General features: G+C 35.3%; 2 protein-coding genes across 7 annotated transcripts; one reads left to right on the top strand and one right to left on the bottom strand.

Annotated features, from left to right (window-relative positions):
• Positions 1-5,980: 5,980 nt before the first annotated feature.
• On the bottom strand, positions 5,981-10,563 carry LOC130989851 (kinetochore-associated protein KNL-2 homolog). The gene is made up of 6 exons (XM_057913987.1): positions 10,386-10,563; positions 8,776-8,842; positions 8,192-8,270; positions 7,684-7,769; positions 6,689-6,830; positions 5,981-6,569 (listed from the first exon to the last, which is right to left on the bottom strand). Exons 1-6 carry the CDS (start codon positions 10,393-10,395, stop codon positions 6,306-6,308), a joined length of 648 nt encoding a protein of 215 aa, XP_057769970.1. The 5' UTR covers positions 10,396-10,563; the 3' UTR covers positions 5,981-6,305.
• Positions 10,564-11,664: 1,101 nt separating this feature from the next.
• Positions 11,665-23,792, top strand: LOC130989850 (histone-lysine N-methyltransferase SUVR5). Of its 6 annotated transcripts, XM_057913986.1 has the most exons (13): positions 11,687-11,985; positions 14,015-14,400; positions 14,507-15,027; positions 15,294-15,596; positions 15,762-15,872; positions 16,598-16,708; positions 17,293-20,061; positions 20,690-20,851; positions 21,282-21,398; positions 21,641-21,744; positions 21,859-21,996; positions 22,569-22,656; positions 22,730-22,969. In XM_057913986.1, the coding sequence occupies exons 3-13, from the start codon at positions 14,575-14,577 to the stop codon at positions 22,835-22,837; spliced, it is 4,464 nt and encodes a 1,487-aa protein (XP_057769969.1). In that variant the 5' UTR covers positions 11,687-11,985; positions 14,015-14,400; positions 14,507-14,574; the 3' UTR covers positions 22,838-22,969. The 6 variants fall into 6 exon arrangements, 5 of the variants coding, with proteins under 5 accessions (XP_057769966.1, XP_057769965.1, XP_057769969.1 ...); XM_057913983.1 differs by lacking the exon at positions 14,015-14,400 and having other exon boundaries at positions 11,665-11,985; XM_057913982.1 differs by lacking the exon at positions 14,015-14,400 and having other exon boundaries at positions 11,673-11,985; positions 14,439-15,027.
• Positions 23,793-24,345: the final 553 nt, after the last annotated feature.

Here is a 24,345-nt window from a genome sequence, read left to right as displayed (position 1 = left end):
ATTATTAATTTGTTGTCTTCAAAATCTAATTACATTTATTTCCAAACAAAATCCTACTGTATTTGTTTTCTTCCCAAAACACAAGATTAGGGCTCGCAGACACCACTTTCCTCTCCATCTATCTCATTTCCGATTTTCTTCTCCATCAAATCCTGATAAAAGCAGACTTAGACAATCTCCCAAAAACCTCGATGAGAATGACGTCCCTTGTCGTAGCACTCCTCTGCGGCCCTCATCACCTCCGTCGAATTCTGCTGCGCCACCTCCCTTATTCTAGAAACCTTCTCTAACGAGAGCGCTGCTTCCCCAGGCAGGTGATGGAGATTCCGGCGACTCTCACTGGAACGGCCTCGATCTGAATGGTTGTCTCTCTATGAGGTTGCTACTCATCTCAATGGATGTCAAGAAACAGAAGAAGGATAAATTTAAGAAGGATGAATTTGATTGCTAATGCTTTACTAAGCTTTCAATTAAACTAAACAAATGGGTTTGGGTTGATTAGTCGTCATTTGTTGGGGATTGAGTTTGCGCAATTTGTGTTTGGGAAGAAAACAAATCTGATTTTGTTTGGGAATAAATGGAATTAGATAAACTAATGGGTATAACCTCGTTTTTTGGGAATTGAAGGCAACAAATTAATAATAGTAATAAAGAATGTTCATGATTTTTTTTAAATTGCCAGCTAATTTTGCCACATCAGCAAAATAATGAGCCATGTAAGCAATAAATTACACGTCACAGTAGTAAGTCGTCGGATTCTTTATCGGTGTCAAAAATCAGAAAAGGTGCTAAGTTCATGTATTTCTGGGCTAAAAAAAAAAGTCATGTTAAATTTCAGAAAATACAAAAAGTTCGTGTATTTACAGGCTAATAACCCTCAATAGTATTATGCAGTTTTTGGTTTAACATTGTAACTAGTTTTGTCCACACTTCACTAGTGATTTTGAAAAGGCCAGCAAATGCTATTGACTCAACATATATATTTTTTTATCAACATTTTTGAAACGCTTATTTCTCATGGAAGACTTCAATAGGTGATTAAAATACTTTGGAATTTAAATGGGCTGCTGCATATTTGAACATACATGAAAATCGATGTTTAAGAGCAAAAAAGATTATTTTTTACTTTGTCTGTTTGCAGACGCCTGTGAAAGCACTCCAAATGCGTTCATACAATCCAAGAAACCAAATTACGAAACGCAAATCGAAATTTTGTGTGTGCGTGTGTGTGCAAAAAATTAATAAATTACATAATACACATAATAATTAATACTATAATATATGCATATATATGTAGAAGGAGATAAAAACAAATTGAAAGGGGTTGGAGATAATAAGTTGTCCTAAAAAGGGATGAAAGTTGGGGCTAAAAAAGGTAACATTGGATGCTTGAAAGCAAATGAAATTTTGTGGGGTTATGTTTTGTCTAATCTTAATTTTGTGGAAAGAAAAAAAAACATTAAGGAAAGTGAAAAAACGGTAGATACCCACATTGTCCTGGAGCATCTCAGAGAGTAACGTTTGTCGTAGAATAACATTAAATAAATTAAAAAATTAATGAAAAGGGCAATAGGGTAGGGGGGGGGGCGGGGGTGGGTGGGGGGGGGGGTAAGGTCTTGACCTTTTCCAAGATGTAAACAAAAGAAAAAGATGATTAGAGGCATCTCTTTTTGTCGTCATGTAGAACTCCTTATTTAAAAAGCTGCACTTTCTACAGCTGCTTAATGGAGTCTGCTAATGCTAATTAATGGAGATTAATATGTTTAAACATTATTCAATCGTGCTCATATGTTTGGAAATATTTGGTTATTGTGCTTCAGAGAATATATATGGTCGTAATATCTTTAATTATAATCTTGAAAAGGTTGAAAAATAAAGGGTAAATATCATGAAAACCCCTGAACTATACTCATTTTATCAAAAATATCCCGAAACTTTCGAAATATTCTCTAAACCCTCAAACTATCAGGTTTTTATCAAATATATCCCGCATTTATTTTTCAGTTACCAAAAACGTGACGTGGCTCGCCGGATGCCACAATGTAATTTATATTCTATTTTTTTAAATGACATGGAAAAAACGACTTCGTTTCGTACCATATTCTACCGTATTTATCCCTAATTCTAGGTTATTAGTATGAATTTCAAACACGATAGGAGTCAATTTTAAATTTCAGAGTGAATTTTTTTTAAATAATATGGTACGAAATGACGTCGTTTTTGTCATTGCATTTAAAAAAACAGAATATAAATTACATTGTGGCATCCGGCGAGCCACGTCACATTTTTGGTGATCGAAAAATAAATGCGGGATATATTTGATAAAAATCTGATAGTTTGAGGGTTTAGAGAACATTTTGAAAGTTTCAGGGTATTTTTGATAAAGTGAGTACTCCCTCCGTCCCACGAATCTTGACACGTTTTCCTTTTTGGGCCGTCCCACGAATCTTGACACGTTTCCTTTTTTGGTAATAATTATTACCTTCTCTCTCCTACTTTATCAAATTTATTATATTCTCTCTCCTACTTTATCACTTTTATTACCTTCTCTCTCCTATTTTATCAAATTTATACTTTATTAATTACACACTTAAAACACTAATCTACGACTTCTTAATTCCCGTGCCGAACCCAAACGTGTCAAGACTTGCGGGACGGAGGGAGTATACTTCAGGGATTTTTGTGATATTTACCCAAAAATAAATGAACAAAATTTTGCACGTGGAATCATCCGGCAAATATTTAGTAGTATTTGTCTATTTGATGTAGTTTATTCAAAAAAAAAATTAAGTAAATTGTCCTGAACTTGCCATGTTCTTCACATCACTTTTCAAGAAGTAATAATTCACAACCTTTTTAATTTTTTATAACTGTAAAATCATTTTTCTATCAAAATTTTTGTTTGATACCGTTCAATTAATCTTTGAACTTTAAATTAATTTAATTAATCATCGAAGCTCATCTCCAACGATTCGATCGTAAATATTTGCTGGATAGTTCGACTTGCAAAATTTTGTTCATTTTATTTTTCAACCTTTCCAAGATTATAGTTAACACCCTTACTCCAATAACAAATTCACTCATATTTTATTAAAATATGTATCGTCTATGATATAACAAATATTTTATGGATGAAGGAAATACTATAATATGTTATAGGGTTTATGTATTATTTATTACATGAATTGGTTTGCATCCTCAAAAGAACAATATAAGGTTATTTACATTTTGCCCTTAATTTTTATATGATAGCTAGTATAATCTTTTATAGTGCTCATTTAACACGAGCGATCATATTATATCGTACAATATATGTACTTTAATATTTTGTTTGATATATATATAAAATATGTGGACCTTGTCGAAGACCTCCTGCTTGGTGCCGTGGAAGATCTCCTCCATGGTCATGGATGCCGGAGATGCTTAGAGAGGGTTTGAAATAAAAAAAAATAAAAAATTAACAGACGTGTAACGCTGTTTGTACAGTGGATTTAATTGCTTGAATTTTGGGACTTCGAGTGTCTATTTGATCCAATGTCGAGAATGTGATTATGTGAGGTATACGCTCTAGGGGTGTATTTACACTCTAACCCTTTTCATGCTCAAAAACCATATAAATAATTATAATAAATATTATTTTATTAGTGGACTTTTCTTATTCTAAGTCTCCGCGCCCGCAATATTCATATTTGAAATCCATATTATGAAAAAGAAGAGAGCATTAAGTTCATATTAGAAATCCATATTATATGCGAAATGTTTAACGATATTACTCAGAATAGGTTTAGTGCGAATTACTCCCTCCGTCCCACGAAGCATGACACAGTTTCCTTTTTGGTCTGTCCCACGAAGCACGACACGTTTCTAAAAATGGCAAAAAATTTACCCTTTATTCACATTTTCACTTTTTCACCTACCACACTTAACACACAAAATATCAATATCTTAATTTCTGTGCCGAAAAGAAGTGTGTCATGCTTCATGGGACGAGGGAGTATACAATACTGAGGTACAAAATAGAATGGCCGTTTTGGACTATAGTGACAGCTTAAATTTCAATTTCACTAAAAAGTAAAACAAAAAACAGAAACCTGTCACACGTTACCAAGAAACTTCTGTTTTATCTTTTCATGAAACTTTTCACAAATTGCTCTCCTAATACAATATTATTGTTTTTCTTTACAATGTCAAACATATATAAATAACATGAGTTAAATATAGGGTTTTCCCCATAAAATATGTGATTTGGGAGTAAGTGAAGACATTTTTCTCATTAAACTGACAGACATGCTTTACAGTGTCATCAATAATCGAGCTGTAATTATAATAAACAAATATTCTTGAGTTGTAGATCACAAGAAAAGACAAGCATCTCCCTATAGTTTAATTCAAAACTGCACAATAATATCATATTCGATAAACAAAATCAATGCATCAAGAGATAATAAGCTGCATTTAGCAGTAGATAGTATGAAGAAACGAAAACGCAAATCTCAATGTGTTGCTGCTTTTTTTTTATGACAACACAGAAGCAAGCTCATTGATTTGTGCTTATTTTTTCCAGTTTCCTTTAAGATGATGTGTTAGTTTGTGTGTGTGTGTGTGTGTGTGTGTTTTTTTGTGATTTGTTGGTAAAGGAGAAAACGATTGTGATGTGTTATCAGCTTTGCAGAAGGGCGCATGCTTTATTTTAAAATCTTATGAAATGAAATGAGAAACCAAGTGAAATATAGGCCATACAAATATACAACAGTTGCATGTGTTTTTATTTTCTGTTGATCCTATAAGGGGTGTTTAGTTTGTGCAGATAGAATTATCCATCACGAGTCCAATCATATAAAAACGTTCGATTAAGTTGAATTGTTTTATCGATAATGTTTATCGCTCAAACTAAACACCTTCTAAATGAATAATATGTATATATTAATGTAGGAATCTGAAGAGGGGAAGACGTTAAAAGAGTGAAGAAAAGTGATGGGAATGGAAAAGGCTTAGTATTCCCAAAAACAAGACAAGAAAAAGTGCAAGTTTCCAAAGGCGTTTTGACAATCATATGAGGAAGATGCATAAAGGCATCTCTTTCTCCCACCCCACGCAAAATCGATTCAGTCGATTATCTGAGTATTATTATTATTATTATTATTATTATTATTATTATATTATTATTATTATTATTATTATTATTATTATTATGTAGTTATGTTTCTCTATGTTAACAAAGAAAGATGCAAGAAATGGTGTAGATAACTAAATATTACTCATTATATACTACTCCCTCCGTCCACTAATTCAAGGCCTTCTTTCCTTTTTGGGACGTCCACCAATTCAAGGCCTATCCATTTTTAGTAAGTTTTTATTATATTTAATTGGTGGGTCCCAAAACAATACACTTTTTCTCCACCCAACTAATAAACAATACATTAATTGTGGGTCCCTTTCTCCACTCAACTAATAAAAATACACTTTTTCTTAAAACTACTAATTATTGTCATTTTTTGTTTTCATGCAACATTCAGGTTGAATTGTTGGTTCTATATCACATAAGTTGACGATGTTAAGTTTACACAACTTCTTCAATTTTTCCAAAGGGTTCTATTTTATTCTTAAAAGACACGTGAAGTCATTTCATTTGTGTCTTAAAATAGTTTTAGCGTGTTTCTACTTTATTATTATTATTATTATTATTATTATTATTAAAGACCTTAGAGGGTTGATTTTTTTATTACTCTAAAACAGGAAAAAAAAAATATAATTGAATAAACTGCAAAGACTTGATTTTAAAAATTATCAAATCGTATTTTATGGTTTGATTTGATTTTGGCGCCAAACCGCACCAAACCAAATCGCGTACACCCCTACAAACTATGAAACTATTAGAATTGGATCTATGATTCCCTTGGAAGGGCCTCATAAGGGGAGGGGATAATTCAAACTTATTTATAGACATGATCATTACCAAGTTGATGTGAAACAGAAAAGATGACTTCAACAAAAAACCTAATAATAACAATAACAATAATATTTTGGCAATACATTACAGCAACGACCATCATCAGCAGGGAAACTAAAAGGATTTCAGTTGTACAACAGTTTTGAAGGGCTTCATCGACGAGAGAGGAACAACACTCCCAAAAAATGGATGATCTCTCTTCCCACAATTGAAGTCCTCATAAGAAACCCCATTGATCTCAAGGCTAAGAAAATATGGAAATGGTTACAGATGGTGAAGGTGAGATGCCCTTTAGAAGACTTAGCAAGCACATGCTTCAGTCATATAATAACCACACTTACTTTGCAGATTGCATTCATCTCCTAGTTACCAGTAGTCGAGCTCGACTTCTTGTCAAAGGACCACCAGCAGAATCCATGCTCTGTATCGGCACACAAGTTTTTTTCTTCTTCGCTCTTGATTCTTCACGCATCAAATTCCTTCCAAGGTCTTCTTGGGCCGGAGTCTTGAATGCATCGGAGGGTGAAGCCCCTTTTGAATAGACGGCCTCTTCGCTATCGGATATGGCAGCAAAATCTTCCCAGTAATAAGGAAACCCAATCAGAAAATCATCACAAACCTGAAATGAAAAGGAAAAAAGGGTAGGAAGACAGAGAAAATACGACAATTTATTGGAGAGGCGCGTGAGGATGCCATAGCCTGGGAAACAAATGAAATTGTAGAACCAGAATCAAATACCTCACGAGAGAAACCATTTTCAAGTGTGCGAGACCTATTGAGATATCCATGGACCATGAGGGTTATGCCATCAACCGTCTGAAGAGTAACAGCATCATGTCTCTTCAATATAGGTGCAGAGGAGAAACATCGTATTCCTTGTCTGAAGAGGCAAGGAGGAAGGTTCAAGGTATATGATGGGCACGAAATTCGTACATGGTCTAATTTCTAAATAAGAAATGAATTTAACATAGTTATGCAAGTTCTGGATTTTTTTCATAGCTGTATCGAATAATGCACCAGATCCAGATTACATATCTGCATTTTTCTTAATAAGTACTCCATGAATAACAAATCCTCCAAATTGACAATCTTAGACAAGGCATTCATATTGAACGTTTAACAAATAACTTGGATGTTTTGCAATCCTATCGAAATGGCTTCACATCATTACACAAATTGGTAAATAGCTTTTCAGAGCCTTTGTACTACCTATACAACATTTTCCAGCTCCATCATTCTATGATTAAAGTCATAGCCTCATCTGGTCAGTGTATCAATTGCATTAAACTAATTTTGGGTATTATCTATATGATTGTTTAAATTTCCAATACTGTACTTTCATATTCGAGCTATTTACCTACCTCTGGCTGGATTTTGGATCCACCTACAATAACTTGAAAATCTAAACTCAAATACATTCCACAGATTCAAATTCTCAATGGAAACAAAACTTACTGTAAAATTAGAAACTTGATTAAATTTTAGAATATTATGACCCATGCTACAGCCCAAAGCAATAATAGACAATATTAGTTTCGCAGAAGTTAAAGAACAATTGTGAACCAAAAATACAATCAACATTCACAGTTTCACACACCACAATATCATATTCACAGTTAGGCCTGCCCGGCGAAACTTGCAATGTTTATTCACCTCTTTATATTTCTAAATATTGTCAGACTTCTTTATCATGCAAATTGTGTACAAAGAATTAGCAAGAAACTGAACTTTACCCTTTCGAAGTGAAGCCTCCAATGCCTAATCGTTTGCCATGAGAATCTGGACCTGCTTTGACCAGCCACCAATCTTGCAATAATATCTGTGAGAGAATCACATGATAAGATGAGTGAGCAGTTAAAAAATATCGAGACTGAGACTGCGTGGAATCTAAGTCACCTACAAACACCCAATCAAATAAAGATGCTCTTTATTTTGTGAAGATTTGATAAGAATAAATGAAAGAAGTGTATATGCAGTAGATGCTTATAAAGTCAAAGAGAATGTGATACAAAGAATCCTCATAGTTTAGTGCGTAAGTAACTCTACATAACATCACCTTTGGGCTTTGGCTACTATCTTCAAAATTTAATTTGGGTTTCGCCTCTTTCCTAACTAAATCCTCAACAAGTGGAAATATATACTCAAAGAACAAGCACCAACTACATCCCTGATCTGACCAGACTGAACAAAAGAGCTGCTACATCAACCACAAGAGTAGATGGCTACAATGAGGTGTCTTACCAACTTTCTTCCAGAAGCTGCTTCTGCAGATTGAACCAGCTTTGCTTCCTCATATCTTTTGCTATCTGGGAAGCTGGCTCTGTGTAAATGGTAAGAAAGAGAGCTCAAAATTTGAAATGGCAAAATCGCTTGCTTGGTACATTTTTGCTTTGTAAAAGAAACCTAACCAACATTTATCTTGTAAAACTCAAAAGAGCAATATCACAGTAGAACCAGAAAATCTAAATTTTCCAAGGACACCAACACTTTGTTACAGCTGTGAACATGGGATAGTAAACAATTGGATCTTTATCCAAAATTTCACACAGATCGTGTCTTTGATCCTCAACTTCTTTCATATGCATATGCAATAAATTAGAATCAAACAAGGCATATGGCTCATATTGATATTAGTCATTATGAATCATTGTTATCTACTACCATCTACTGGAGTAAGGACATTAAAGCATAGCTTTAAAGTTCTCCATTCATACCTAACAAATCTGTACAAAAAATATTTCTGTTTCAAAGGTGTATCAGCTAAAAAGGACAGAGAAGTAAGAACTGCAGTCAAACAAAATTATAGCACTAAATAAACAGATTACCTCTTGGAATTCTGTTGTCTAACCAGCCCAGGCCATTTACTACTGCTAAATCCTTCAACACCCATCTCTGCAAAAATCAAACATACCTAACATTATTAGGTCCCAACAAGTAACATGTAACCATAACACATGCAAAAATGGAAGACCAAGAAAATCCAAAAGAGACATTGTGACACACATATTCTGCTTCAAAATAAAGATTGCTTTTTTACACTGTAAAACATAAGAATGGCTAAAAGGGGTCCTCAATGCTATCTACATAGGAATTAAACCATCAAATATTATGCACCACCTGCTTGGTAAAGTAAGTCACCAAATGAATGCACGAGTTTAGAATCGTCCCAAATGAAATATTCATCTCCCTTGTACTTATTTGGAACTCTTCACACACGACGTAAACAACCGGGAAAAAAAAATCAAAAAAAAAAAATCACCCTCAGTCTTCACCAAAACCACAGCTAGCAAATAAGAAAAAAAGAAAGAAGAAAGGAAACGAAAGTAAACCAGATTATTTCAGTAGAACAACAAGTAAGATCTTCTTCATTTAAGGTTTGACTTGATAGCCGTATGTTCCAAACCATTTGGATTTGAGACCTAGTAATTATGTAGGTTTCTCTATCAAAAATCAAAGCTTTTTCTACAACTTACACTTACAAATTCTTTCATCTTCAACAGCACACACAGATTATTTCTTGCATATGACCAACAGATATAGATACAGATTTTTATCTTGCATACGACACCAAAACAAGAATAACAAATAAAAATCACATCCTACAGATTCGTGAAAATAGAACAAGAACAGAGAACAAAGGGAAAAGAGGATGATCTGTATAGAATATTTCATAACCTGTTAATACGAGCAAAGAGAAATAAAGAAATCTTTTTACAGTATATGTTAACTGCATAATCTGTATTGCATGTAAAGAGTGACTGAAGTGGTTTCAACACATAAAAATAAAACAGAAATAAAAGAAAAGCAGAACAGACCTTGGGAGATCTGTTGCTGTATGTTGCGTTTTGGCAGAAGTAATAATGTTGAGTTGGGTTTTGATTAGGATCAGAGTGATCGACGGCGGCAGTTTAAATTGTTACTGTCCGGCCAAGGCAAGAGCTTAGAGAGAGTTGACTGCGGCGGTTACACAGCTGCTGGCCTTTCAGCCTTCAATAAGAAGAGGATGGCGACGTCGGCGGCCTGCTAACTGTCGGCGTTCGACCGAGAGGAAGGAAAGGAGGCGGGCTGACGACAATGGTTCGCTGCTCTTCCGCAAGAAGGGAGGTGGACGGCGGCAACGGCGGCTTCGATTGCTGTAATTTCCGATCGGAAATCTTGGCAAATGGAGAAGGGTTCCGTGATTTTCAAAATTGGCGATTTAGGGCTCTGCGGAATCGAGAGGAATGCGAGGGAGATGAGATGGAGTGTGTGACTGTAAGACACGCGATGGTTGGACGCGGCGGTGTCCGGCGAATTAACCGCCGGAGATTGAAGGGGCGGCGGCAATGGAGGGTTCAGGCGATCGAGAGAAGAAGAGTGAGAGAGTTACCGATGGTTTTGATTAACTGAAAATCAATTGTGTAGAGTCGGGTTAAACATCAATAGATGGAATTACCCGTTCTCATCAAAATTGGGACGAAGGCTCGACTTTCAGAGATGGAGAGGAGACGAGCGGCTGTTGTTGTGAGCCGAGGGAGACGCCGTCGATGGTGTCCGCCGCCAATCGGAGGAGGGGGCAGCCGGAATTTGTTGAGAGCCTCACCAATTTATCCGAGCTCAATGGAGCTCAAATGAATTTTTTAAATTTGAATTTATATATTAAGATTTTTTTTAAAAAATTAATTATTTTACTTTGAAAGCAGGTGTATCCGTCTAAACCAATTTTAAATTGCGATTAATTTTAAAGGGTTAATTGTAACAAAAATGTTCTATGTCCCCGAACTTTTAGCATTTCTCATAAAATGTCCCGAACTTTCATTTTCTTTTAAAAAATTCCAAACTCTCATTTTTTTTTTCCATAAAATGTCTCGCTATATAAAATTCGATAACCGAAAGATGATAAAAAGCCTCGAACGTTCAGTATTTTTCAACAATGATTGTTTTTAATATGGTTTTCCAACAACAATGGTCCTAAAAAATATTTCATTCGGCGAAATAAGTCATCTTTTTGTCATCAAATTTTGTATAGCAAGACATTTTATCGAAAAAATCGAAAGTTCGAGGTTTTTTAGGAGTAAATGAAAGTTCGAGACAATTTATAGAAAACGCTGAAAGTTCGTGACATAAAATATTATTAACCATATTTTAAATAAAAAATTAACTAATTCTAATCAGAGATTACTAAATTGTAACTGTAAATCTAAAACCTTAATTGGAAATTAATAAATCATAATGAAAATATTACTCCCTCCGTCCCATAATAAGTGGCCACATTTTCTTTTTCGTCTGTCCCACTATAAGTGGCTGCTTTCTAAAAATGACAAAAGTTTACTTTAATTAAGTCAACAATTACTCACTAATTTGGTCAACAATTGTAGGCCACTTTCTAAAATGCCAAAATTACTTTAATTAAGTCAACAATTACTCACTAATTTGGTCAATAATTGTAGATATAGCTAACCCTACTTAACAATGAATTAATAAACCATAACTAAAATTAAAATAAAGAAATTATAATTAAATCATTTTTTTAATGTAAATTTAAATACTTGTGGCGGCACCAGACCAGTTGTCGATAACTCGCGACATGCACAACTCGAAAATTACCGAAATGCCCCGACAAGAATACCGAAATTCCAAAAATACCCCCACACCACGTTGCAAGTCCCAGTGTGCCTCCTTCAATTCTTTTCCCTACAAAAAAAAAAAAAAAAAAAAACATTACGTCTCATCTCTCCCCCTTTCTGCGCATTTAATTTCGATTTTGCCCTACCAAACCAAATTTCTCTTCTCTAATCTTCACCCCTCACTGGCTTCAATCTTTAATAATTTTTCTTTTCTCAATTGGACCTGTTACACACATATCGATACATATACATACACCTCGTTCCATATTCCCCAGCCAAAAAATAAATAAAAAATCTGGTCACTCATGCCATCCACATCTTTACCAGTTTTTATTAATACAATTCCTAGTCGTCAATTAATTGACACACACAATTGAAATTTTTTTACCCCCAAATTCGATTTTATTTGGTGATCCACAGTTCTTAGAGGTACATTGCCTACAATTCTTTTTCCTGCTGCCCTCTGTAATTTGTAAACATACATAGATGTGTATCTATCTATCTATTATGTGTAACAACATGTTTCATGGCAAAATTGGCATATAGCACCAGCCGTGACCTAGCTATACTGTTGTCTTTTTAATTACCCATATTAGGAAAAATATCAGTTGAATCACTCTTGTTGCTTGGTTAATTAAAATTCGTTTCTTGCTTAATTATGTTAGTTTCTGGTTTGAATTGTTTTCTTGTAGATTGTAAATTCAGTGTCTCGTATTTTGGGGTTGTCTGTCGATGGTCTCTTTCTCCTTTAATTTTTTTTTTTTTTTCATTTACCTTTTAAAGTTTGCTTCTTGGCCACTTTGGACTATAGTTTTACAATTGCATTCTGGGATTTTTGAATTTGGACAGTTTTGAGAGTTTCACCATTGTTCTGACTTCTGAGTGATGTAGGGTTTTAATTTGGTGGGCTGGTTTCCAGTTTTGGGGAACTGGGGGGGTACCTTAATGTGGTATGAATTGATTATTTAGTATTTTCTTTTACGAGAGATTGCCGTCAGTTATAGCAGTACGGGCTACAGTTTGCATGCATTTCTCCAAATTGAGCTGAAAAAAGAAAGATTATTTGAATTCTAGCAGGCAACATAATGAGGATCTTTTTGTCACTTTTTTAAAGATTCAGGTGGCATAGTTAGTTATTCTTCGTCTTTCTTTTTCGTTCTTTGTCTTTCTGTGTCATAATTACTTTCCGCGTCTCTGTTTGTTTAATGGGTGCACCAGAAACAGTCGAGCTGTATGCTTGTGTAAATATCTGGATGTGTGTTATTTATGCAATATGTTTAATTAATTGTAATGAGCTGGATAAGGAGTAGCATTACTAATGGCTTAGTGACATCTTTGGCAAGTGTGACTCCACATTCACTTATAATCTATTTTGAAGCAATTTCTGGATGGCGTTAGTTCTGGTATCAATTTATCTAGAAATATTGATAGTAAGTGTTGTTAGTTGCTACACAAGTTTTCTCACTGATTGAAGATTTTTCTAATTATGATATTTGCTTTATTATTTCCTTATGAGGGTAGCAGTTTATGTATTTTATAACTATAAAAAAATTGTTGATCATGGATCTGGATTATAACATTTTGAATTTTTAAAAACTTTAGTTTATTTTATTTTGTTCTCACTTCTTAGGAAATTTGTGTTTTCACCCTTAAAGAGCTTGAAATTACTCATAGAACAAGGCAGGCTAAAAAGATGCTGTTTGCTGCTATTCTATCTATTTGTGCATCTAGTTCGAGGAAGAAGAGTTTCGAGAAATTGTCCTGAGGTTTTGTTATAAATATGTTGAGGATAGAGTGTTGGAGTTAATGATGCGATAAGGAAAAAATGAAGTAGGAATTCTCTCATACTTCTCACTTCTATATGCACTGTACCTTCCAGAAAACTGAAAGTTAGTGGTTGGTGATTTGATCAAGTAAAAATGACAACTTGAAATTTTTCCTAAATATTTTTTTCAAACAAATGGATAATGGACTTATTGGGGCTGCTGACCTTTCATTTGTGTGTATTCATTGTGCTGAAGTTGATGCTTGGTGGGTTAATTCTTTCATATTTCTTATTTATGACTTTTTAGTTCATCCTGGTTGTGCAGGTACATTGAAACACGAGGAACTTGTACTTTGTTTTATGATAAATATTATATTTCCACAATTCTCTTCGTTATTATTGAGTCAGATGATTCATGATTGGTTGATAGTTTTTATTTTGTATATGATTTATGGAGCATAATTGTGCATTGAGCTATGGTTACTTTGCAGACAATGATACTTAATTCTGTTTGATCTCTCCTCATCTCTTTCTAGTAAAATGTGATTAATAGCTGTCTTGCCAAATATGAATATGAAAGAACATATTTTTTGTGCTAATCCCTCTTCGCGATTAACATTTAAATTAGATATGAACTTCTAATATCATTTTAAAATTTCTGTTAATCCTAGAATTTCCCTTCTGTGTGGGCAGGCTGTCCTGGATTACCAACTCAACCTTCATAACAAGCTAAGCACAAAGTTCTGAAAAAAGCTAAGCAAAAACTTATTGATTGCACTTATTATAAAATTTAAGATGAGCTTGCGCCATTACATTTCCTTTCTGGACTGAATAAAAATGAGTAGTTTAAGGTTTGCTCTTAGAAATTAGAACTTCTGAATGATAAATAATTAATGCTATAAGAATGCACCGAGTTTTGAAAGCCAGCAGGAGTTGTTAATGTCCTGTTCCCTCTTCTGAGACTGAACTTCAGCCATCATATTTGTTGCTAGGTTATAACTTTCATCATGGGGTCTTCTCTATAGGTTAAATGTATACGAGTGCTGTAAAAAGTTAAACTCCATTTCACTTGAAGTGCTGTAAGGATTTTAGCTGATAACATATTTCATTTTCTCAGGTGCTGTATCGTATGTGTATCTAACCTTCTCCCTACTGCCACTTTCAATTTTCCTTTGGGCTGTGGAGCGGCAGGCTCATTTTTGCAGATTATGTTATGCACAAAAGCTGGCAGTACATTATTTTAGTGTTCAATTATGGAAGTGCTTCCATGTTCTGGTGCTCATCATGTTGGAGAGTCTGATTGCCCTAAACCAGAACAAGAAGCAGCTTTTAAGGATGATGGTGCAGATTATGTTAGAACGGATCTCAAATTTGATGACTTAACTCTTACTGTTGGAGAATCTCATGAAGTAAGAGAAGATGGAGGTCGGTTTACACTAGAGGGTTTCCCTACTTTAGATGGCGGCTCTAATGAGGATACATACTTTGATTATGAAATTGATGGTCAAACTCTCTCATGTTACTCCCATGATTCTGAAGATGACAACTTTGAGAAAATAGATCATTTTGCTGAACCTTGCCTTACATTAGAAAACTCTCACCTAATCTCAAATACAATAGAAGGTGGAGTGTCAAATGACCACCAGGAGGGTTCACCTCATTTTGAAATCAAAGGCCTAGATGAACCCCAAGCGGTTTGGGTAAAGGTAAATGCTTCTTTCTTTCTTTATTTGATTATTTTCAAATTCTTGCTATTTTTTTTATTATTATTTTTCAAAGTCCTAGATGAACCCCAGGTGGAGTATTATTTTTTTTTTGTGTTTTTTTGACCTCACCTATTCCATTTGCTGCCAACAGTTTGTAAATTTTGACTGATGAAAATAACTTATAATGAGTGGGGGCAGGCTAGAGAGATTACCTTTTCAACTCCAAGATATGAATACTGATTTATTCTATTTATATCCTCTTGTAGTGGAGAGGACAGTGGCAGTCAGGGATTAGATGTGCAAGGACTGACTGGCCATTATCAACTTTAAAAGCAAAGCCAACTCATGACAGGAAACAATATCTTGTGATATTCTTTCCTCGCACCCGAAATTATTCTTGGGCAGATGTGCAACTAGTTCGTCCAATCAACGAATTTCCCAATCCCATTGCATATAAGACGCACCAAGTTGGTATAAAGATGGTTGAAGATTTGACTCTTGCTCATCGTTTTATCATGCAGAAGTTGGCTGTGGGGATGCTAAATATTCTTGACCAATTGAACCGTGAGGTTTGCTTTTGAGTTTTGAGCCAATACACTATTGTGGTCTTTATATGATTCATGATATACATTGCCATTTAGATACAGGCATATCTTATAACTATTTAGTGATGTCAATTCTAATGCTGTTGACTTTTGTTTATGTTGTACTAATATGTTCTCATGGCAATATAGGCTTTGATAGAGAGCGCTCGTGATGTGATGGTCTTGAAGGATTTTGCCATGGAGGCCTCCCGCTGTAAAGATTATTTTGACCTTGGAAAGATGCTTTTGAAACTTCAGAATGTAAAATTTCCCTCCATTTTGATTTTTCAGTATACGGATCTTGTGTTAAGTAACCATCACATTATCGATTATTATTATTATTATTGTTATTATTATTATTATTATTATTATTATTATTATTATTATTATTATTATTATTATTATTATTATTATTTGTTTGGTGGGTAAACAAATACAACATACTAATCTGTTATTATTATCATTATACCTTCCTGCATCTTGACCTAGATATTTATCTTCTATTGATTATGATCTAAGTTCAGGCCTAAGATTTTCTAGCGTGTTGGTGGGAATTGACTTTTCCACCTAAATTGATCTATCAATGCTATCTACCTACAAAATCCATATCGATCTGAGGAGCTAGTTTATCTTTTGTTTTTCTGTTTCCGGATCATTTGATTTGAACTGTGATGCTCTTAAACATCTATGAAAACTTCACTTTTCTATTACAAACCTAACTTGAGGAGGGTGTTGGTGGTTGTTGTTGCTGCTATTGTCATTGGGGTCTCTCTCTCTCTCTCTTATCCCTTCCTTTCATTAGTTCTTACACAGTAGTCACTCTTTTATGTTATCTATACTACTGCTTTCGTGTTAACCATAGTTAGATTTAGTAGTCATATGAACCAAGCTTGATCTGGAGATGCTGCTCTCTTTCAGTAAATGTTATTCCATGTTTACCTGGTGCTTTTAGTCAATAATTAACACTATTTTTTTTAAATTTCCAGATGATACTAATGCGCTGCATAACTTCAGATTGGCTACTCAAGTCTTCGGAGTCCTGGAAGCAACGATGTCATGATGCAAATAGTGCAGAATGCGTAGAAATTCTAAAAGAGGTGCTTATGAAGCTTTAATAAACCTTTGATTTTGAGTCAGTATGGACTGTGAAGTATGCTTGTTTGATATGGAAAAACAATTTATCCATGGTATTGGTTGTTGAAACAAACCCCTTATTCCCGAACTTTGAGGTTCTATTTTCCTACTTGATCTGGGTTGTTTCCTTTCTGTCATGAGGTATACTTCCCATCAAGACAGCTGCTTGCTCGCATTGTTTCCCACTCGATCTTGTCTAATCTCCATATTTTACTCAAGATTGATACTTTCCAGACTTGTGATGATGGTGTGCTGAACTTTCTCATGTTTAGACCTTTCTTACTCTTAGGCTTAAGATCTAGAAGTTTAGGTATAATAGAATTGGCTTCTTGAGACCTCATGCGCTGAACATATTTTTGAAGTGTTGGCCTTAAATTTGTCTTAAGATGTTGCACTTGGAGAATAACAGTCATGGTTTGCTACCTAATATTAGGATTACTTTGAAGATGAGATAACTCATCTGAATGTCATATGGATTTATTTTCCAGTGTTCTAAAATGTAACCCTTTTCTGCAAGTTCAATTGTTTTGATCTCGTTATGGTTCAGGAATTGGCCGACTCCATCTTATGGAAGGAGGTAAATTTACAATCAAGTGAAGCCGCACAGTTGGACGAGGGATCTGACTGGAAGAGCTGGAAGTCTGAGGTTATGAAATGGTTTTCAGTTTCACATCCTATATCTACAGCCGTGGCCTTGGACCAACCTGTTAGTGATAGCCCATTGACCATGGAACTTCAGACGCCCAAGAAGAGGCCTAAGCTTGAGGTCCGTCGTGCTGATACACATGTGTCTGGTCCACATCAATCTGTACCTGTTGAGACTGATGCCTCCTTTTTCAATGGGTATGTAAACTCGGCATTATTGGATGCTGAAACTCTGAAAAGAAACAGTCACATTGAGGATGCTGCCCTTGCAGGATCTACAAGTTGTGCAGCTAATAGTTGGAATAATATAGTAATTGAGGCTGAAAATGTGGCGGTTACTAAGACTAGAGATGTGGACCTGACTCCTTCCAGCGTTGTTACTCAGAAGTTTGCAGAATCAGGAAATCATAATCGACAATGCATGGCTTTCATTGAAGCTAAAGGAAGACAATGTGTGAGGTATGCCAGTGAGGGAGATGCATACTGTTGTGTGCATCTGTCCTCTCGTTTCATTGGCAGTTCTGCTAAAGCTGAAGTAACACCTCCCACTGACTCACCAATGTGTGGAGGTACCACAGTGCTCGGAACTAAATGCAAGCACAGAGCTCTAATTGGTTCTTCATTCTGCAAGAAACATAAGCCGCATGATGGCAAAAACATTGCATCTCCTGTTAATAAACTTAAAAGAAAAAGTGAAGAAAATCATATGTATCCAGAGGGCACAAGTCCTACTACATTGGTTCTTTCGAGAGAAGACGAAATTCCTGCCTATCTAGACCGACTGTTGTTGGATAGGGGAAAAGGTCACCTTCAAGAAAGCAGTGTCAGCGAGAAGACCGAGCAGCCTCAACAAACCCCTCCCAGCAATGAAATGGTGCAATGCATAGGTTCATGGCCCCAGGTTGGCGAACCCTGTCTAGATAGTCCCAAAAGGCATTCACTATACTGTGATCAACATATACCAAGCTGGCTTAAACGGGCAAGAAATGGCAAGAGTCGGATAGTTTCCAAGGAAGTGTTCATGGAACTTCTGAAAAATTGCCAGTCAAGGGAGCAAAAATTGCAATTACACCAAGCATGTGAACTTTTCTACAGGCTTTTAAAAAGCATATTATCTTTAAGAAATCCAGTACCTAAGGAAGTACAATTTCAATGGGCCATTGCTGAAGCTTCCAAAGACACCAGAGTAGGGGAAATTTTGATGAAATTGGTCTTCAATGAAAAGGAGAGGTTAAAGAAGCTATGGGATTTTGGAGATGGTCAAAGCTTGCAAGCTCTATCGACCATTGAAGATTTGGTACCGGTTCAGGTGCAGATGCTTAAAGATAGTGTTGAAGAAACTGTGATCAAGTGTAAAATATGCTCAGAGACACTTACTGATGACCAAGCACTTGGAAAGCACTGGATGGATAGCCACAAGAAAGAAGCTCAATGGCTATTTAGGGGCTATGTATGTGCAATTTGCCTGGATTCTTTTACCAATAGAAAGATTTTGGAAGCTCATGTGCAAGAGAGGCATCATGTGCAGTTTGTCGAGCAGTGCATGCTTTTGCAATGTATTCCATGTGGCAGTCATTTTGGGAATCCAGATGAGTTATGGTTGCATGTACTCTCAGTTCATTCCTCCAATTTGAGTTTGTCAAATGCCGCTCAACAGCAAGATACCAGTTCATGGCACAAAATAGAGACAAACAAGTTAGGTTCTGTTGAACATGCGAAGTTTGATAATCAGTCAGTTAACCGGAGATTCATTTGCAGGTTTTGTGGCTTGAAATTTGATTTGTTACCTGATCTTGGTCGCCATCATCAAGCTGCTCATATGGGAGAGCAGACTTCCAGTGGTCCCCGCCTGAAAAAGAAGGGTATTCAATTTTATGCTCAGAAACTGAAATCGGGTAGACTGACTCGTCCTGGGTTTAAAAAGGCTTTGACTTCAGCATCATATAAGATTAGGAATAGAAGTGTGCAAAATTTAAAGAAGCGTATCCAGGCTTCGAGTTCTATTGTCCCAATGGAAATCATGGTGCAAACTTCTGTACCAGATGCTGCTACTCTTGGTAGATTGGCAGATTCTCAATGCTCAGCTGTAGCTAAGATAATGATTTCTGAAATTAAAAAAACAAAACTGCGTCCCAATAATTCAGAAATTCTGTCAATTGCCAGCTCAGCTTGCTGTAAGGTTAGTCTGCAAGCTTCATTAGAGGAAAAGTATGGAGTCCTGCCTGAAAGGTTGTACCTAAAAGCTGCTAAACTATGCAGCGAGCATAATATTATAGTTGAATGGCACCAAGAGGATTTTATTTGTCCTAAAGGGTGTTCGCAAAGTGTTAGGTCTCAGTTTTTTTCTCCGCTGGTTCCATCATCAAACATTACTTTCAAGGCTAGATGTTCTCCCATACCTAACCTTTTGAGTTCAGAATGGACATTGGATGAATGTCATTGTGTTATTGATTCCCGGCATTTTTCCTTGGATCTCTCTGAGAAAAATGTTATTTTATGTGATGATATAAGTTTTGGACAAGAACCTGTGCCGATAGCTTGTGTGGTGGATGAAAATATTTTGAATGCCGAGGGGCCTGATGGGCAAATTACAGAGTATTCTTTTCCTTGGGAAAGCTTTACTTATGTTAGAAAGCCAATGCTTGATGATAACCTTGTTCTTGAATCAGAGGTATCTTACTTATATTCCTGTTTATTGTTCTTGCTAAATTCGACCTTGGTGTTGTATGACTTTGCTAACATATTATTTCCTGTCTTCCAAGAAAAGGATAACTTTTCTTGCTAAAGTTACAGATGGTCGCCATCCTCTAAAAGACACAACAGAAAATATTCTTGCAATTTATTAGTATTTAATTGAGTACTTAGTCACCTGGAATTATCTTCTACTCCTATTTAGGATATGGATTCATTGTTGCCACTTTCTATAAACATTGGTCACACGTATTTTTGGACCTAAAGAGGGGGATGTGTTGCTACTTACAAAAATTTGATTGTGGGAAATATATTCTTAATAACAGCTGCTAGAGATAATCAAACATTCAAATTTCAATATTCTTACCCTACTTGTTACTTGGTTTCTGATTATACTTCACATGAGGACCTGTCTAGATTGGAGTATTTCATCCTTTATTTTGATTGTTCTATGCTGTAAGTCATTTTCCATAGCCAATGTAGTATTTCATCCTTTATTTTGATTGTTCTATGCTGTAAGTCATTTTCCATAGCCAATGTAAGCTGTATTCTGGCTTAATTGAAACCAATCAAAGAACTTGATAATGGTCATGTCTTTTGATGCACAGAGTTCACAATTGGGGTGTGCTTGTGCTCATTCAACATGTTCTTCTGAAACATGTGATCATGTGTATCTTTTTGACAATGATTATGAAGATGCAAGAGATATTTATGGAAAGCCTATGCACGGAAGGTTTCCTTATGACGAGAGAGGTCGCATTATATTGGAGGTACAGAGCATTTTCTTCCCATAACTCGTTAACTTCCATGCACAACTCGATCTTAGATACTCTGGCATTTTCCTTCATGCTTGTGGTAGGCTAATTGTTTTGAAAACACTGCTATTTCTTCAAGTTATTGTGTGTAATATTATAATAGTTACATAATGAAACAATCATTGTGGCGCCAACATTTCTTTAAAGGTTTTTACTATGTTATTTTTTTCCTTCTAATCCTAATGGCATCCAGTTGTTCTTTCAAAAATAAGTATCAAATCTTCATGGCTCAACATGTCATTGCATCATTTTGACATCAATGCCATCCAGTTGTACTTCGACGAATTGAGTATCTATCTGCCTGCTAATGGAACTGTTAGCATAACTGACACTTCTGATACCATGTCATTGTTTTTTCTTCTTTGTTTTTTTCCACAATCATCAGGAGGGTTATCTTGTATACGAGTGCAATCAGAGGTGCTCTTGCAGCAGAGCTTGCCAGAACAGGGTTTTGCAAAACGGAGTGCAAGTGAAGTTGGAAATATTTAAAACGGAGAGAAAGGTAACTATCATGAAATGGTTTTTATTTTCTGTAATGTGTAGTGTAATGCACATTCCGAATAGATATGAACACAATGTCCTAACAGATAATTTCAACCTCATCTTGAAAGTTATTAGAAATGATCTTTCTTTCCCTTTCCTGATTTCAAATCTTATATCTATATTAATTGATTCGGTCAAACAATCTTTCACAGTCCCTATATCAGGAGGTAAAACTAACATAAATTGCCTTTTGCACTGCAGGGTTGGGCAGTAAGGGCTAGGCAAGGAATTCCTTGTGGTTCCTTTGTGTGCGAGTACATTGGTGAGGTCATAGATGAAAAGGAAGCAAATGAGAGACGCAGCAGGTGTGAATTTCTGTTCAGTTGATCTTTCCGGTACTAATTGACATGTACTTTCGTTTTATATTTTCTTGTTTATAATTGATAAACATTCCACTTTCCTTGTGATTGGAAAATCAGGTATAGTACAGAAGGTTGCAGGTATTTTTATGAGATTGATGCTGCCATCAATGACATGAACAGACTAATGGAAGGGCAGGTCTCTTATGTGATTGACGCCACAAATTATGGAAATGTTTCTCGTTACATTAACCATAGGTGAGGCCAAGAATTCTGACTTGTGCTTTATAATTTTTATACTCAATTGTGATTTCTCTTACATGGAAACTTTCTGTGATTTCAACTGCTTGATTTCTGAATGAGGAATGCATGAAATGTTGAACTACGATGTCTAGAAGAGAAGGCTAAATGCTGAATCTTGCAATTTTGTCGAAGTGATCTATCAACTTTAGTCACTTATGTGGTTTTCACCATGGAAAGCTGATAATGAGATTAATGCTATACAAAATCTTTGGTTTGTTTATATATATATTATTCTAAAGTTTTCTACCTTTTCTTGTTTGGTTCCTCTAATTGCAATTTCTGGAAAGACCTTAGAATTCTCAGAATTGTTCTATTCCTTGATCTGTTTTTCCATTATTGGCTTATATGCATAAATAAAATGTTAACCTGCAACCCAGTTTATAGATTTTGTCTTTGAACGACTGTAGTCGAAAGCACTAATACAATTACTTTGCATTGAAATGTTAAAAAGTATTTGCAAATTAGATGATGTTTAGTTCCACAGGTGGCTTGCTTGCTAATTTGATGATTGTTGTGTACTGTGTCAGCTGTTCTCCCAATCTCATGAATCATCAAGTTCTAATAGAAAGCATGGACAGTAAGCTAGCACATATCGGTCTCTATGCAAGCCGTGATGTAAGCACTCCGATTCGCTCATCATCCTCTCTATTTGATGCACCATTGATTTTTGTTTGTCTTTTGAGAGCAGATAGCTTTGGGTGAGGAATTGACGTATGATTTCCGATATAAGCTGTTACCCGGAGAAGGATGCCGTTGCGAATGTGGGGCTTCAAATTGCAGGGGAAGGCTTTACTAAGGTGTTGAGAGGGTGAAAGTGGTTTCAGTCATGGACTGGAGCCTTAAGCAGAGGAATCTAACGTAGATGAATTCAGTGTATTATTATTTCTCTTTGGTTTTTGCATAATGCAGATGCTTTTATTTCCTCTAATTTTGCCTTATTCATGCATCATAATTAAATCTAATTAAGGTTCATAAATCTATAGTTAAGGTTTATTAATATATATATATATATAGATCCAAATCTAAGTTACACAATGTGTGTATATGGGGCACTAGGAACGTGACACGTGGCAGATGTCTTTCAATGGCTTCGAAGGCAAAATATACACAGGGGTAAAATAAGAATAAAATTTTAGGAAAAAATTAGTATTATTTTTGTCCAAAATTCATTTCTTTTATGTACGGTCACCGTCAAAATTATGCATATAATTAAATACAAATATGCATAAACATAAACATTGAGGATGACTAAATATAACATCGGTGCTGGTTACATATTTAATGGAATAATGGTCAAAAGAAATGCATTTATTATATACTGAAAATAAAATATATTATCTGCATAGCCGGCATAGTCATTGAAGAAATAACATAACGTATGGTGAACACAAATAGCAGTTGTACGGAGAGTTCACAAGGATGATGGTGATGATTGAAACATGACAGGTCTGAGGAATTGATAAAAATGACCAGCGCTCTCCACAAAAGGAACTAAAGGCAGCGTCGACCAAAGTATGAAGAGTCAGCGCCGAGTAAATATCTGACATAGTATCCGACAAAAGTTGCTAGTTAGTTATTGTTAATGCTAATGTTGAAAGGAACGCGATGAAGGACATGCAGCGTACATGAGATGCTTGTTTTACCATTTTAACCTTCTTGTATCTCTCTTATAAATAGCTAGTTCTCTATATTTGTAAGGTTTCCGCTATCTGAATGCAACAATCCTCAAAATTTCTCTCTAGTGTTTTTCGAGTGTTCTTCGAGTTTTCTGGTGTTCTTATTCTTAAACAATCAATTTCTCCGACTCAGGTTTAATTCCTTCAAGTTCTAATGTATTTTATCTTAAGTGTTCATACTGTCTTCACCAAACACAAATATGGATAACGTTGGATAGAAATATACACGAGAAAGGATCATTATGCAACCCCTCTGATGCCTCTCGCTGCTATTCGCCGCCGCCATAGTCAGGGGCGGAGCCAGACTTTCGATTCAGGGGGGTCCAAAAATTTTTTTAAAAGAAAATTAATAATTAAATTAAAAAATAAAAATTAAATTAAATTAAATTAAATTAAATTAAAAATAAATGAATCAATAACACAATTATAATATTATTTAAATTACAAAAAACACATTTTAACAGATTTTCAAGCTCATATTCATTTTACGATGTATTTTGCAATAAAATTACTAAATATTGAATATTATATAGAGTGCAAATACAGGATACAATCTCTTTCTAATTTGGAGAAATTTTTAATTTAAATGGTACGAAACGATGTCGTTTAGGCCTCACAAAAATGTCAT

Source organism: Salvia miltiorrhiza, chromosome 6, assembly GCF_028751815.1.
Source record: "Salvia miltiorrhiza cultivar Shanhuang (shh) chromosome 6, IMPLAD_Smil_shh, whole genome shotgun sequence".
Classification (NCBI taxonomy): Eukaryota; Viridiplantae; Streptophyta; class Magnoliopsida; order Lamiales; family Lamiaceae; genus Salvia; species Salvia miltiorrhiza.
This window is presented reverse-complemented; position numbering and strand designations above follow the sequence as displayed.

Excerpts from the sequence above, each read along its gene's own strand:
- LOC130989851 (XM_057913987.1), bottom strand. Across the intron at positions 8,271-8,775 it reads AGACAACAGAATTCCAAGAG|AGCCAGCTTCCCAGATAGCA; the intron begins GTAATCTGTTTA and ends CCATTTACACAG. Across the intron at positions 6,570-6,688 it reads AAAATGGTTTCTCTCGTGAG|GTTTGTGATGATTTTCTGAT; the intron begins GTATTTGATTCT and ends TTTTCATTTCAG.
- LOC130989850 (XM_057913983.1), top strand. The coding sequence starts at position 14,575 with ATGGAAGTGCTTCCATGTTCTGGTGCTCATCATGTTGGAGAGTCTGAT. Across the intron at positions 15,028-15,293 it reads CCCAAGCGGTTTGGGTAAAG|TGGAGAGGACAGTGGCAGTC; the intron begins GTAAATGCTTCT and ends ATCCTCTTGTAG. Across the intron at positions 20,062-20,689 it reads ACCTTGTTCTTGAATCAGAG|AGTTCACAATTGGGGTGTGC; the intron begins GTATCTTACTTA and ends TTTGATGCACAG.